Raw genomic sequence first — 17038 nt, forward strand, 5'->3', positions numbered from 1 at the left:
ATTTCGCCAAGCCAGACTGTGCAATTTGCAGGGCTTACCCTCCAAAGGAAAACTGGGCGCAGCTTCCGCATTGATTGTTGGTCTTCTCCTGTGGCATTTAATCATTGACGCTATCCTCTGCTCCACGGCTGTTGGTTGCAGCCTACTTGGCAGACCTCCTCCAGTTTGTGACTGTACTTGGTTGATCTGTGACACCAGCTTCTGCAAAGATGCAAATGGAACTTTTTAAAAGAGTGTCCTTCTGAACACACACGTGCACACACACATACACACACACACATAGAAACATAGAAAATTACAGCGCAGAAGGGGGCCATTTCGGCTCATCGTGTCCACGCCAACCGTCAAAGAGCGGCACGGTCCTTGGTCAGCAGCCCTAAAGGTTACATATAAATCTATGAACAATGTCGGAAAGGCAAAGAGCACCCAGCCCAACCAGTCCGCCCCACACAACTACAACACTCCTTAAACTAAAACATTCTACACTCCTCCCCAACCGGAGTCATGTGATCTCCTGGGAGAGGCAAAAATTAGTTAAAACCCAGACCAATTTAGGGAGAAAAATCTGGGAAAATTCCTCTCCGACCCATTAAAGCGATCAAAACTAGTCCAGGAGATCACCCTGGCCGTATTCTATTCCCTGTAGTACTTACCATTATATCTGCGCCATCCAACAAAAGGTCATCCAGTCTAATCCCAATTACCAGACCTAGATCCGTACTTAACCACCTTATCCACCTGGCCTACTACTTTCAGGTATTTGTAGACAAGCACTCCAAGGTCCCTTTGTACATTTACAGTATTAAGTGGCCTACCACTTAATGTGTATACCCTTTCCTTATTAGCCCTCCTAAAGTGCATTACCTCACACTTCTCTGAATTAAATTCCATTTGCCACTGCTCTGCCCACCTGCCCAGCCCATGACTTTCCTCTTCATTATCAACCACACAGCCAATTTTAGTGTCATAGAAACATAGAAACATAGAAAATAGGTGCAGGAGTAGGCCATTCGGCCCTTCTAGCCTGCACCGCCATTCAATGAGTTCATGGCTGAACATTCAACTTCAGTACCCCATTCCTGCTTTCTCGCCATACCCCTTGATCCCCCTAGTAGTAAGGGCCTCATCTAACTCCTTTTTGAATATATTTAGTGAATTGGCCTCAACAACTTTCTGTGGTAGAGAATTCCACAGGTTCACCACTCTCTGGGTGAAGAAGTTCCTCCGCATCTCGGTCCTAAATGGCTTACCCCTTATCCTTAGACTGTGAACCTCTGGTTCTGGACTTCCCCAACATTGGGAACATTCTTCCTGCATCTAACCTGTCTAACCCCGTCAGAATTTTAAATGTTTCTATGAGGTCCCCTCTCATTCTTCTGAACTCCAGTGAATACAAGCCCAGTTGATCCAGTCTTTCTTGATAGGTCAGTCCCGCCATCCCGGGAATCAGTCTGGTGAACCTTCGCTGCACTCCCTCAATAGCAAGAATGTCCTTCCTCAGGTTAGGAGACCAAAACTGTACACAATACTCCAGGTGTGGCCTCACCAATGCCCTGTACAACTGTAGCAACACCTCCCTGCCCCTGTACTCAAATCCCCTTGCTATGAAGGCCAACATGCCATTTGCTTTCTTAACCGCCTGCTGCACCTGCATGCCAACCTTCAATGACTGATGTACCATGACACCCAGGTCTCTTTGCACCTCCCCTTTTCCTAATCTGTCACTATTCAGATAATAGTCTGTCTCTCTGTTTTTACCACCAAAGTGGATAACCTCACATTTATCCACATTATACTTCATCTGCAAACTTCTTAATCATAATCCCTATATTCAAATCTAAATTGTTGATATATACCACAAAAAGCAAGGGGCCCAGTACTGAGCCCTGCTGTACCCCACTGGAAACATCCTTCCAGTCACAAAAACATCCATCAATCATTACCCTTTGCTTCCTACCCTCAAGCCAATTTTGGATCCAACTTGCCACTTTGCCCTGTATCCCATGGGCTTTAACCTTCATGACTTGTCTACCATGTGGGACCTTATCAAAAGCCACAAAAGATCACATTTACAGATGTTATTGCAGTTCATAAAAATACATATATTTTAAAGCCCAAATAAATGTCAGTTTAATGTATTACTTACAGCCACTGCTTGTCCGAGGCCCTGCCACTTCTTTTTCAGCTGCGCACCGATTCTCGGTGTCATTGACATTCCATTAAACTTGACTGCGACCTTGTCCCAAACTTTTGCGAGTGTGGACGGTTTAAGCTTATTTTTACCGAAACTCCCCTTGTTCTCAAGAACTCCCCATCTACTCTCGCTTAAGTCTATGACGGGCACAATTTCTTCCGTGCGAAATCTCCTCGCCCTTACGGTTTCCTCTTCTCCGTCCCTGGGCCTTTCGCCTTCTCTGCGGCCTTCCATTTCAGCCATCTCGTGAATGAAGCTGTATTTCCTACCTTCGAATCTACCTGTGCCACCAATGGATTCTCAATGGTGATCCACACAGTCCCCACACGTGCTTTTTTAAAAGACTTTCCACTGCGCATGTGCAAATGTGCTTTTTATTTTTTGTGCGCATGCACGGTGGGTTAAAAAAGTGGGTGTAATCCTGGTCCTCTTTTTAAAGATGGATATTTCCAATTCTCAGGTATTACTCCCATTTCTGATGATTTTTTGAAAGATAGTAAGAAGGACATGAATGATTTCACAGCCATTCTTTAAGTAAACTTGTATGAAGTCCATTTGGATCTGGTGCCTAAACATTCTTGATTTTTCTTTTATTTGTAGGGTTAAAATTGGAACAAATTCTCAGATGCCACAATGTATTACCTGTGGGCTGATGAAGGAACGCTGTCAGTACTATTCAGCACACTTCAGCAGAAATGCACTATATTATGTGCTGTCCTGTTATGGTAAGTGAACCACGGAAACTAATTCTCCAAAATAAAGTACAGCATATTAACACAGCTTTAATGTCTGCTCTTTGTTCTATGCAGGTCCTGGAATACCTATCTTTGCAATTTACAGTACTACCAATGATAAAGGTAATCACTATTGTATTATCTTTTAACATGAATTGATAATATCCGAAACTGTGTTATGTATCTATTTGGCGGAGCACCTGCCCTTCACTGAGTAAAAATATCTAATTTTACAGATTTTACATAGAGCTGGTTTAATGAGTTTAGCAAAAATCAACAATAGGCATTGAATAGAACATGAACACAGCAGAAAATATTGTCATCTATTCACTTTCACAGTCATGGTTGGTGTATGGAGATACTCGATGGGAGATAAGGAAATATCATTTTGAAAAAGGTTTTTTCTCTCAACAAAAACAAATAGCAAGTGTAGATACCAAGCACTTCAGATTACTAAATTAAATCATGTTATTTCCTTATTCTTAGATTCACTTATCTTTTGAATTGTGACTTGTTTAAATTTACCTTCACCCTCTTGCTATTGTCCATTTTTACCCACCACATTATCCCTTCATTATAATGCTTTCAGTGAAGTTAGGTTTCTGGTAGTCAAGGATTTTGAAAACTTGAACATGTTAACTAGTGGAAAAGTTCACATTACAGTACACACCTTGGCATCATAGAACAGCCACATTAATGCTCAGAAAGACGGCAATCCTGCTTTCCTCAGGCTATATTATATCTAATCCTGTTCCTATCTTCTGCCATGTGCTGTAAAAATATTGCTTTATGATACAACCACAAAATCTTTTATGCATCATTTTTTGGTAAACTAGATTATTTATCTTTACTATAAATAATATTATCCGAAAACTGTACATGGAGTTGTTCTATTTTAGCCGGAAAATAAACCCTGATTGATGGTAAGGTGAATATAATTTTTGATGTTTGAGGTACTAAAAACATTATTTTGATTTCAAGTGGTAAAAACTCTTGAAGATAACAAAGAATTGGAAGAAAATCTTCAGACTCTTCAGATGCCAACAAAAGTTCTCAAGTCTTTAGAACTAGATGGCACAAGTAAGTTAAACCATTTTAATTATTGTGCAGACTGATGTATTTTTCACTCCTGAATGTTACCAATACAATGCTTTACTACATAAAACGCAGTCATCCTGATGGTAGTAGTTTTCACTGGCAATGTGAGCAGAGGATACAATTAAGCCAATCAATGAGGTAATGTTAACCAATAGACTGCCAGCAGGTTTTAAAAGTTAAGATTATTCAACTAACAAAGTTGGTAAGTTTTCAGCTCATCGTCTGGGATGCTGAAAATCTCCCCACTAATATTTTTATTGTGATCTGGAATGCACTGTCTGAAAGGGTGGTAAAGGCACTAATATTAACTTTCAAAAGAGAATTGGATAAATAATTAAAGAGAAAAAAATTACAGGGCTATCGGGAAAGAGCAGAGGAGTGGGACTAATTGGATAGCTCTACCAAAGAGTTGGCACGCCATGATGGGCTGAATTGTCTCCTGTGGTTTATCATTCTACGATTCCATGATAAGATAGATACAGAAAAACTATTTCCTCTTGTGGGCGAATCTAGAAAAAAAGGGCATAATCTTAAAATTACAACCAAGCCATTTAGGAGTGAAATCAGGAAGCACATTTTCATACAAAGTGTAGTAGAAATGTGAAACTTGCTCTCCATAAGGTTATTGAGGCTAGGTCAATTGAATTTTTCAAGACTGAGAATGATAGATTTTTGTTAGGTAAGAATATCAATGGATATGGAACAAAGGTGGGAAAGTGGAGTTGAGGTGCTTATCAGCTATGCGATCAGTGAACGTTGAGGCGCTGAATTTGCGATCGGTGGCTTCCCATGGGGAAATGCCTCCGATCCGCAAATAAAATGCCCGCGTACCTGGTGGTCCGGAAGGTGTGGAGATTCGCGGTCCTGGGCCTATCTGGGTACATGCGGTTCGAGGCCCACATATCTCAGGAGTGCATGGGGTTCGCAAGTGCCCAACGTATGACAGAAGGGAATCCCCATTCATGCTTATGGGCATTCCGTATGTACGGAAACCCCATAAACATGAATGGGAATACCCCAAAAAATACATCTACACATTAAATAAATAAATAAATCACATTTAAAATTAATTAAAATGGCATTTAATGACACTTAAAAAAACATTTTTGAAAAATAAATTTACATGTTTAAAGGGGCCTAAAATAAACTTACCTTCTTTCATAGGTTTTTTTAATGTATAAATTGTTAATAACATTTTATTTTTCTGTTTTTTTTTAAACTCTTATGCTGGTAAAAGCAGGCCTTATGTCTGCTTTTACCAGGCGTGAGAATTTCACGGGCATTTGCTGGGCAGAAGTTGGGCAAATAGCCCAACTCTCCGCCCGCGGATGCCCTTTTCCTGGGGATGTGGATGATTTGTCAAGGAGATTCTTGACAGATCGCAAGTTCTGGGTTTTCGCGCATGTGCTTCACCCGTGAAAACCCAGAACATACGCGCTTCTTGCGCACACATAGGGGCCACAAGTTACGGGATTTGATCTTTGCTTGTTCCCTGGAAAGAGTGGGCCAGTGTGTTAATTTGATTTTAGTGCAATTATGCCTGTCCAGTACACTGTTATATTTGTATTTAATAGTTCCAAGATCTCGCGAGAGGTGTAAATGTTGCAAAATCTAAAGCTGAACTTAAAGAAATTGCACTGGAATTATTCGAAAAGTCAATATCTGTGAGAGAGGTGCTTCCTGTGTAGAAGTTATAGAGTAGGAGGCGTCATTAAATAATAAATTATGTTTAGTAACAGGCTGGATGGACCAGTAGGTCTTTTCCTGTCCATCATTTTTCAAATGTTCGCAAATTTATTTCTCACATATGGAGTCTGCTGATTCCCTGTTTAAACTGCAGCTGGGAAATTAGATTGATTTTGAATTTACAACTGTTTCATATTAAAATATACTAGCAAAAAGTAAATGTAAGTTAGATACTCTGACAATTGTTTGAAGCACTCTCAATTACTAGCCTATTTATCACAGTAAGTTCATACTCTTCACATCATAAAGCCTAAGTTGGTTTTAAAGTACATTATGGAGTAAAGTAAAAGTACTTTTCTCTGTAGCTAGCTATCTAAATTATGACCTGAGAGTCTGAACATTTGAGGGCTGATTCCTGCCCCGTGCTCTTGGTGGAGAGCAGTGCGCACAGGAAGCATGCTATAAATTGTGTCTGCAATGAGAAACAGGAAATGTCACACAGTGATGGTTTTATGTAAACAATCTCCAGGTGTAACACTTTACTCAGCATTTGATGCCTCCTGTATCTCCGCAAACATACGTTCAGCAACAAACCTTCCTGTTGTCAATGGGTTATACTTGTGTGGCATTGCACCTCCTTGGTGGATTAGATTGTTAGGGGGAGAGATTGGCTTCCTTCGCGCCTCCCGTTAGCGCCACCGGGGAGGGGGCAATAACAGGTCACAAATGGGTTTGCTACCAGGTGCGGCCAATTGAACAATGCACCTGAACTTCCCTGCCGGCTTTGTGCTGGCGCAAGAGTTACTGCCTCAGTCCCTAGCGCCCCAGTGATCGTGACGTCATGCGGTGCACAATGCCCCATTACCGCCCTGGATCAGAAATTCCCTCTCATCTCCTGCCATTGGCAGGAAGAGGAGACAGTATACAGTCGGACGGCTGCTAGAGGAGTGGTATTTAAAGGTGTCAACATCTGATTTATTTTTAGTGGGCAAAGAATGATACCTTGTCAGTTTGACATAGGCAAACAAGTGTTTTGTGTTTTTCACTTTCAGGAGTCCACTGCCTCTGAAAAATTATTCACTTTCATTTACATTTAGGTGAGATTTAAAAGTGCAACCTTTCCATATGTTAATGGGGGTTGTACTGGCAATGGACCCCGCCCTCCAGCTTCAACATCAGTGGTAGCAGAGGCAAAGAGAAAGATTGCAAAATGTGGCCAGTGGGAGGAGGGTCAACAGGGCTTTCAATAGGAGGCCTTACCCTCCCAGGGTACTCTGGCAACAGTTCTCCTACATCAATTTCATCGAGGAACAGTAAATTAAAAGGCTCTGCTTCTTCAAGTACGTGGTCACAGAGCTCTGTTACCTCCTGCAACCAGACCTCCAGCCTCAGACCAGGGTGACCATGGCTCACTCAATGGCAGTCAAGATCACTGTCACCCTCAATTTCTACGTCAGAGGATCCTACCAGTGTGCAACAGGAAACATATCTAGCATATCGCAATTTGTCCGTGAGGTCACAGATGCTCTCTACAGAAGGATAAGCGATGACATTTCCTTCCCTATCACCAGCGTGCATGTGGATATTCCAGGATAGTGGGCTTCTCCATGGTGCAGCGTACCATTGACTGCACCCACTTCGCTTTGCGGGCACCGCATAACAATCCTGAGGTATTCCATAACCGCAAAGGCTACCACTCACTTAATGCGCAGTTGATGTGCGACAACATACAGTGAATCTTCACTGTCAATGCCAGCTATCTTGGCAGCAGCCATGATGCCTTCATCCTGTGCGAGACCGATGTACCTGCTCTCTTCCAGCCACCATATCAAGCTTGCGGCTGGCTACTGGGAATCAAAGGCTATCTGCTCTCCACCTGGCTCATAACTCCACTCCGCAACCCCAACACTCGTGCCCAGCACTCATATAATGAGAGCCATGCTTCCACCAGAATATCAATGAGCAGACCATCAGAATGATCAAGCAACGGTTCCGCTGCCTTGACCACTCGGGAGGAATCCTCCAGTACTTGGCTGAGTGGGTGTCCCTTTTCGTCATCGTCCACTGCACAACTTGGCAATCATGAGGGTGCAGCCATTGCCACCAGGCATAGCTACACCACCTCAGGAGGAGAAAGTGGGAGATGAGGACAAGGAGGAGGAATGGGGAGCACGAACAGCAGTCTGGACGGCAAGCAGTGACAAGTGCAATGGCAGAGTGGCAGTGGTGGAATCAGGAATGCTGTCATCGTAAGAGGGAACAGCAGGCTCCTGCTCCACTGACCCACTGACGCTCCCCTGGGGCAGCAGCTCAGCATCCCTACCAATTTGCTGGAGCACAGATTGGTGGCCTGCTGCGACACCGTGAGATCCCCGGTGGATTGTGATGGACCCAGCAATGATGGCAGCAGTCAGAGCTTGCGTGGCATTCAGCTGAGACTGCATAGAGCCACAAACCATTGACTGCATTACAGCACTAAGATGTTGTGTGGCATCCAACTGAGACTGCATAAGAGCAGTCTGAGGCTCGATGCCAGCAACCATTGTCTGCATTACAGCACTAAGACGTTGCATGGCTTCTGCCTGTGCTACAATGGAAGCAGCCACATCACCCATGACATGTGTCTTGAGGTCTGGATCCACACGATTTCTCTGGTAGTCCACCATAGTGGAAATGATGGGCTCCATGATGTGCGCAGAGCTCTGTGCAATGTTAGAGACGGACTCCACCACGTTCCTTGCCATTACCGAGAGGCTCTCGGGCACCCTTGGCAATGCACCTACCATCTCCGAGTGCATGCCAATCACCCTTCTTGTGAACGCATTCCCATTGAGGTCCTCATCCGAGTCCTGTGCATCAGAACTCGTGCACGAACTCGCCTTCTGGGGAGCTGGCTCCCAAGCTACCCTTTCGCCCTGGTCTTACTGCAGCCCACTCATCCCGGTGCATCACCCAGTGCAAACCCCTCTATTAAACTTGCCTTTAAAGATCATGTAGTGCTAGTATCTGAGGTGGAGCCTGTGGGTGAGAGATGCAGTGATGTGGTGCTTTGCTCCTTCTCTTCTTTATCACTCTCAGTGGGAGGCTCAGAGACAGCCAGGTCATCTGGTTGCTGATTATCTGAAAGCATAAAGGCGCAGGACTAATGCTAAGGTGAGGGCAGGGGGCAGGAATGGAGCAACGAATGCAGACATTGTCAGGAGCTGGAAAGTGAGAAACGCTTGTGGTGTGATGGAGAAGTGGGACGAGAGAAGGAGCGGGGATGAAGATACCATTGTTGCCCCCAACTGTGGGCATGGCGCTCACCACCTGCTCTAAAATGAGTCGCAGAACTCGCTTCTCAAGGTCTGTAAACTGCTGGAGCTGTGCATCATCCGCCTATTCTCTGCTGCTCCCTCCTATTGTGAGTCATCTTAGCCTGCAAGAAAAACAAATGTTGGTGAGTGAGAGTGCAGCTATGTATTTGGGAGATATGCGTGCCATAGTTGAATAGTTGTAATTGTAGGCAAGGTGTAAGATGTGAGTTTGAATAGGTGGAGATGCTTGGTGGGTGAGTGGTGGGGGTGTGGTGATTTGTGCAGTGTGTACAGACTGAGGTTCAGATAATGGTATGTAAGACCTGTTGAAGCATGTACTCACCTTGACCACCGGCACTGTGTCAGGCTCCGGATGACTATACTACTGGCTGAGACCTCCTGGACCACTTCACTCCACATTGCCCTGAAGACCTGGAGCAATGGCCTTCTTCCAGTGGCCGGGAACAGCACTGCCCTCCTTCGTTTCACTCCCGCGACCAATGCCCCCAATGCCTGGTCGGTGAACCAATGAGCTCTCTCCCTGGGAGTGGGATCAGGCATTATGATCAGGGGATTGAGTTGGTTGCAGGTCACCTTCACAGTCAGCAATGCTGCTACTGAGGATCTGCACAACAATGCAACCTCCTCTTTAAAAGCTGGAAGGAGCCAGTGTGAATGATCATTCCCGTTTACATTACACCTGAAATTCATTATCGCTCTGCTGGTAGAGCCTCTGTAACATCCTACTGAGGTCATTAGCGCTTGATTTAACATTCCAGTTCTTTCCTGGAGCGCTAACAGCCAATGTAGTGGAAGCGCAGAATCATTGCTGCCTGGCACTAATATTTCAAGATTTCAAAAATTAACGCCCCAAATGGGACGCTGCAGAATTTCTAGCCCTTCTTTACAATATAATTCTTGTATACCCATATTTACTGTACATGTATCACAGACCTATGAGGACAGAATATGCTGCCAAAATAACAAGTTTAAAACGCACAACATTATTAATGTATAAATTATCCAGCAATTTCTGGTGAGGAAGAGATACCCGTGAGTTGCGTATCGCCACAGCTTGCTGGATGTTTTGCGCCACTCCGCTGTTAGCCTCGCAAAAGGTTTTAAGAAATTGTTGCATTTGCATATTAATTCCCAATTAAACTCACGGCAGAAAGTTAGAGCTGCTAGTTAGCAGCATGAGCAGCTTTTTACTGACAAGATTTACGTTCCTGCAATGCCACTCAAGCTCTCCAGCACAGAAAGGGAACAATTGAAACTATGGAGTTTCATTCCTACAGGCAGTAACAAATAATGCATTTGCCAACAACATTCATTTGCTTAGCTGGGCTATTGCAATGGAAGATATTTCCATTTTCAACACTCAGATAACTAATCTCAGTTGGGAAGATGGGCAGTCGGATAGATCTGGACTCAGTCAGGTAGAAAACCACATGGGTGGACCAGGAGCAGGACAGGACTCAGTTGGAGACATCACTTTAGGTTATTAATTTGTTTAAACAAGCTATTTAACACATTCAGAAGTTATTGAGTGTGATAAGAAAATAATTTTATAGTGCTATCTTATTAATTCAAGCAAGCTATTTTTAATGTGGTCTTTAATAAGTATGCTTTTCTATTGTAGCTTTATATTACCTGTTTAGGAGGCATACCTATCTTATCTGTTGGACAATAGAATATAAGCTCTTTTGCCAACACTGTTTATCTTGTTCTTAAATATCAATCCATCTGTTAAGATGGACTTAAAATTTATCCACTAAATATCACTGAGACACACATAGACGTGATGTGAGAAAATATCAGCTTTTTCCTGTTTTATATGCTTTAACCATTCACATTTGATGACAATGAGAGACAACACAGGTCTAAAGATTTACACAGATTACACAGGGATTACATGGAATGTACAGCACAGAAACGGGCCATTTGGCCCCACAGGTCCATGCCAGTGTTTATGCTCCACATGAACCTCCTCCTACCTATTGAACCCCTTCCTAATTTTAAATACCACTATCCTCAGACTTCTCTTTCCTAGAGAAAAGAGCCCCAGCCTGTTTAGTCTTTCCTGTTAGTTGTACCCACTCAATTCTGGTAACGTCCTTTTAAATCCTTATTGCACTTATTCCAGTGCTTCTGTATCTATTTTGTAAAATGGATACCAGAACTGTGCACAGTACTCGTGTGGTCTAGCCAAAGTATTGTACAAGTTTAACCTTCCTTCTCAGCTTTTGAATTCTATTCCTCTAAAAATTAACCCCAGTGCTTAGTTTTAATTTTTTATGGCTTTGTTAACCTGCGTTGCTACTTTTAATGATTTGTAAATCTGTACCCCTCGATCCCTTTGCACCTCTACCCCATTTAGAATCTACAGGGCTGGATTTTCGGGTTTTGGGGTCTTTGGGCAAAAATGGTAGCGATATGTGAAAATGACCGTTTTTGTTGCATTACCGTTTTTAGGCCGAGCTTTTGGCCTTTGGGGTCTTCGTCAGGGGCGCATCACAAAGGGAGGCGTTGCACAATTATTCGCGGTGCAAAATGTGAGTTTCGGCAACTTTAGTGCGGGGTCGTCTGCGATGCGAGAGAGGCCTTGGGAGGGGAAAAAAATATTCAAATAACATTACCAAGACCCTTAGCAAACAAATCGTTGCAAAACAATTAAAAAATAAAAATTTAACTTCCCTTTTTTGTAGGTTTTCTAACTTACTGCTGCTGGCAGGGCTGCACCGACAGGTTTTACCTGTCGCTGTTCTGGGCGCGGTGTATGGGTTGGGAGAGAGCCGAAACATGGATGGTAACACAATCCACATCGTTACACATCCGGCGCAGCTCTCCCCGGCAGTACTTCCCATCGCCGCTGCAAACAAGGAGCCAAGGATCCCGCCCAGGCTTTGCGGCCGGGTTTTCGCCGCAGAGGGTCAAAAAGTAGCGCAAACCACCCAAAAATCCAGCCCTGAATGTAATTCTATGTATTATTGGGATGATTCCGTGATCTGATACAGTGAGTGACGTTTTAAGAAAAGTCCATTTAATTTGAGAGAGAAGTTTTCTTTCCCATAGTAGATAGGAAATATTTCAAACTTGGTGGCTTCTCATTTAGAGCCAATCCAATGTTCTATCCATGCCAGCTGCCTATTTATCGCTAACCTCTTGTATTTTACCTCCTAACTCCAGTTTCCTCTTTAAACTGAGGCACCATCTGCGTAGGATATATGCACTGAGGAGTTTTACATCATCCACCAAGTTTCCTTGAACTCTTTAAGTGAACATTTACTCAGATTAGTATCCAGCACAGAAGCTTCACTTTAACAATTAAGGGGTTGTAAAATGCTACATACTTCTTACTTTATTCATTTGAAGCCACTATTATTCGGATTATCTCTCTGTATCACAGTATACTTCCAAAAGTAAATCTAATCCAAGGGTAAAATGTAGCAAACAGTGAAATGGTATTTGTTCTTGATTCACCAATAAAGAAAGCTTGATAAGAAACCATAGCACATACTTCTGAAATGTTTTATTTAAAAATTGGTTAATGTTTAATATGTAGGTTGAGAGCACTGATAAGCTCTACAAATAAATGGCCTATGTGTACCTACAGGGAAGTGGCTTATCCATCTTTGCTTAAAGTCAGAAAAGTAAATATTTGCTTAAAGTCAGATAAGTAAAACATAAAGTGTGGAAATATTTTATCTTAGTCATATTCTAATACAAATTGTGTTCTTGTGTTAGTGACAATTGTGTTAAGTGGTAATGTTTTAAATATTTTTTCAGAATATTGGTATCAGATGATACTTCCACCGCATTTTGATGAATCGAAAAAGTATCCTCTGCTCATCGATGTGTAAGTGAAAAGTCTACTTTTCCCTAAAAAAAATAAATCTGGTGATAGCAATGACATCTGGTGTGACATATTCCTCCCTTCCCACTTTACTTAATGGCCCTGAAATTCCAGTCGGAGACTTCCTGCGGACGAACGCCTCCGACCTGAAATTCTTTCACGAATGTACCTGGTGGTCCCGGAGACGACCTTCGAGTCCCGTCGGAGGCCTTCTTTTCCATGCATGCATCGCGTCCCTGTATGCGAGGTACGGACAGAGAAGCTGGAGTCATGTGGGCCTGGACAACCAATCACGGTACAGTATTCTCATTGATAGTAATGTATCTCCGAGTTTCTATTACTATCAATGAGAAGAAAAACCCTAAAACACCCAAACACAGCATAATAAATTTAAAAAACACATCACATATTTAAAATTAATTGAAATTAAAGTTAATTAAAAGTTTTAGAAAAAATAATTTTGGGGGGATTTTTTAACGTGTTTTATTTAGGGTTTAAAATAAACTTACCTTAATGAACAGGGATTTTACTCTTAAAAATATGTATTTAAATTTAATTTTTATGTGTTTTAAAACTCCTACGCTGGTAAAAGTAAGCTATGTGCCTGCTTTTACCGGCGTAAAAGTTTCAAGGGCATTCGCTGGGCAAGAAATGGGCAAATAGCCCAATCTCTCCCACACGAATGTCCTTGCTACGGGGATGCGGAAGATCTGTCAAGCAAAAACTTGATAGATCGGAAAAGTCGATTTTTTGTGTGCCAAAATTCGGCTCTTGCGAGGCCTCGCCAGGTCTATCACACTCCAAACAGACCCAGCAAGGGCGGGGTTTTAGGCCCAATATCTTATTTCTACTATCAAAATAATGTTATTTGCAAAATGTGGCATTGAAAGTCTAAATTTGTAATACATAGGAGCTGAAAGATTCCTTGTAGCAATAACTAAAGTATATCTTTATATTCCTTCTGACTTAATTACACAATGAGTTCTGACTCTACACCTTTGTTTGAACTCCCCGCCCCTCCCCACCTAGCAGAAATCAGGTGGGGTTGCGGGGCGGGGGGGGGGAAGGGGGGCGGTGGTGGGTGGGGGGCAGTGGGTGGGTGAGGGGACTCCTTAAATATACAGATTAGGCTCCAATAATGTTATCAGGGCCCGATCTGCTATTTTAACCTGAGGCCTGAGCAGGGGAACAATGATGGCTTCCCCACCACACTAAACCTGGTGGGAAGAGCAGACAGAACCAGCCCAGTAAGGTAAGTTTTCCCAACTTTATTTACTTCCTTGCAGACCATGAGGAGCGGGAGTGCTCCTCCCAGTCTCACAAGGAAGCCTTGAACCTCTCAGCTATTTTAGTCAGTAAATGCTAATTCAGCCTGGCCATTAAAATTGCTTGCGCTTTGGGATATTTTCAGCATTATTTGCAATACAAATGCAAATTGTTGTTATAATTGGGAATGCAGTGAAGCTTGAACTTCATCCAATTTGTCCTGCAGCACCACTGGATTCAAGTATCATTTTACTGGATTCATGGGGTACAGTTACACAAAACTTGTCAATTTAAAGGCTTTGAAACATAGAAACATAGAAATATAGAAAATAGGTGCAGGAGCAGGCCATTCAGCCCTTCGAGCCTGCACCACCATTCAATATGATCACCGCGATGAGGACAAACTTCTTCACCCAGAGAGTGGTGAACCTGTGGAATTCTCTACCACAGAAAGTTGTTGAGGCCAATTCACTAAATATATTCAAAAAGGAGTTAGATGTAGTCCTTACTACTAGGGGGATCAAGGGGTATGGTGAGAAAGCAGGAATAGGGTACTGAAGTTGCATGTTCAGCTATGAACTCATTGAATGGTGGTGCAGGCTCGAAGGGCCGAATGGCCTACTCCTGCACCTATTTTCTATGTTTCTATGTTTCTATGGCTGATCATGCAACTTCAATACCCCATTCCTGCTTTCTCTCCATACCCCTTGATCCCTTTACCGTAAGGGCCACATCTAACTCCCTTTTGAATATATCTAACGAACTGGCCTCAACAACTTTCTGTGGTAGAGAATTCCACAGGTTCACAATTCTCTGAGTGAAGAAGCTTCTCCTCATCTCAGTCCTAAATGGTTTACCCCTTATCCTTAGACTGAGAGCCCTGGTTCTGGACTTCCCCAACATCGGGAACATTCTTCCAGCATCTAACCTGTCTAATCCTGTCATAATTTTATACGTTTCTATGAGATCCCTTCTCATTCTTCTAAATTCCAGCGAATATAAGCCTAGTCAATCCAGTCTTTCTCCATATGTCAGTCCTGCTATCCCGGGAATCAATCTGGTGAACCTTCGCTGCACTTCCTCAATAGCAAGAATGTCCTTCCTCAGATTAGGAGACCAAAACTAAACACAATATTCAAGGTGTGGCCTCACCAAGGCCCTGTACAACTGCAGTAAGACCTCCCTGCTCCTATATTCAAATCCTCTCGCTATGAAGGCCAACATGCCATTTGCCTTCTTCACCGCCTGCTGTACCTGCATGCCAACTTTCAATTTCTGATGTACCATGACATCCAGGTCTCATTGCACCTCCCCTTTTCCTAATCTGTCACCATTCAGATAATATTCCGCCTTCCTGTTTTTGCCACCAAAGTGGATAACCTCACATTTATCCACATTATACTGCATCTGCCATGCATTTGCCCATTCTCCTAACCTGTCCAAGTCACCCTGCAGCCTCTTAGCATCCTCCTCACAGCTCACATTGCCACCCAGCTTATAGTGTCATCTGCAAACTTGGAGATATTACATTCAATTCCTTCATCCAAATCATTAATGTATTTTGTAAATAGCTGGGGTCCCAGCACTGAACCTTGTGGTACCCCACTAATCATGACCTGCCATTCTGAAAAGGACCCGTTTATTCCCACTCTTTGCTTCCTGTCTGCCAACCAGTTCTCTATCCACGTCAATACATTACTCCCAATCCCATGTACCTTAATTTTGCACACTAATCTCTTGAGTGGGATCTTGTCAAAAGCCTTTTGAAAGTCCAAATACACCACATCCACTGGTTCTCCCTTGTTCATCTACGAGTTACATACTCAAAATATTCTAGAAGATTTGTCAAGCATGATTTCCCTTTCATAAATCCATGCTGACTTGGACCGATCCCGTCACTGCTTTCCAAATGCACTGCTATTGCATCTTTAATAATTGATTCCAACATTTTCCCCACTACCGATGTCAGGCTAACCGGTCTATAATTCCCTGTTTTTTCTCTCCCTCCTTTATTAAAAAATGGTGTTACATTAGCTACCCTCCAATTCATAGGAACTGATCCAGAGTCTATAGAATGTTGGAAAATGATCACCAATGCATCCACTATTTCTATGGCCACTTCCTTAAGGACTCTGGGATGCAGACTATCAGGCCCCAGGGATTTATTGGCCTTCAATCCCATCAATTTCCCTAACACAATTTCCTGACTAATAACGATTTCCTTCAGATCCTCCTTCTCCCTAGAACCTCAGTCCCCGAGTATTTTCGGAAGGTTATTTTAGTCTTCCTTAGTGAAGACAGAACCAAAGTATTTGTTAAATTGGGCTGCTATTTCTTTGTTCCCCATTATAGATTCACCTGATTCTGACTGCAAGGGACCTACATTTGTCTTCACTAATCTTTTTCTCTTCACATATCTATAAAAGCTTTTGCAGTCAGTTGTTATGTTCCCTGCAAGCTTCCTCTCATACTCTATTTTCCCCCTCCTAATTAAACCCTTTGTCCTCCTCTGCTGAATTCTAAATTTCTCCCAGTCCTCAAGTTTGCTGCTTTTTCTGGCCAATTTATATGCCTCTTCCTTGGATTTAATACTATCCCTAATTTCCCTTGTAAGCCACGGTTGAGCCACCTACTTAAGTTTCCTTTGTTTAAGTTGAGGACCCTAGTCTCTGAATTAACTGTGTCACTTTCCATCTTAATGAAGAATTCTACCATATTATGGTCACTCTTCCCCAAGGGGCCTCGCACAACAGATTGCTAATTAATCCTCTCTCATTACACAACACCCATTCTAGGATGGCCAGCTCTCTCGTTGGTTCTTCGACATATTGGTCTAGAAAACCATCCCTTATACACTATAGGAAATCCTCCTCCACCATATTGCTACCAGTTTGGTTAGCCCAATCAA

The 17038-nt window shown here is 42.8% G+C and overlaps 1 protein-coding gene across 1 annotated transcript in view; it reads left to right on the forward strand.

Annotated features, from left to right (window-relative positions):
* fap (fibroblast activation protein, alpha) overlaps positions 1-17038 on the forward strand; it is a 216633-nt gene that overhangs the window by 152534 nt on the left and 47061 nt on the right. Inside the window, exons 16-19 of the mRNA XM_070874618.1 lie at positions 2795-2919; positions 3004-3051; positions 3910-4008; positions 12798-12867. Coding sequence (XP_070730719.1) covers positions 2795-2919; positions 3004-3051; positions 3910-4008; positions 12798-12867 — 342 coding nt within the window. The remainder of the gene's footprint in view (positions 1-2794; positions 2920-3003; positions 3052-3909; positions 4009-12797; positions 12868-17038) is intronic.

Source organism: Pristiophorus japonicus, chromosome 3 (genome assembly GCF_044704955.1).
Source record: "Pristiophorus japonicus isolate sPriJap1 chromosome 3, sPriJap1.hap1, whole genome shotgun sequence".
NCBI lineage: Eukaryota > Metazoa > Chordata > Chondrichthyes > Pristiophoridae > Pristiophorus > Pristiophorus japonicus.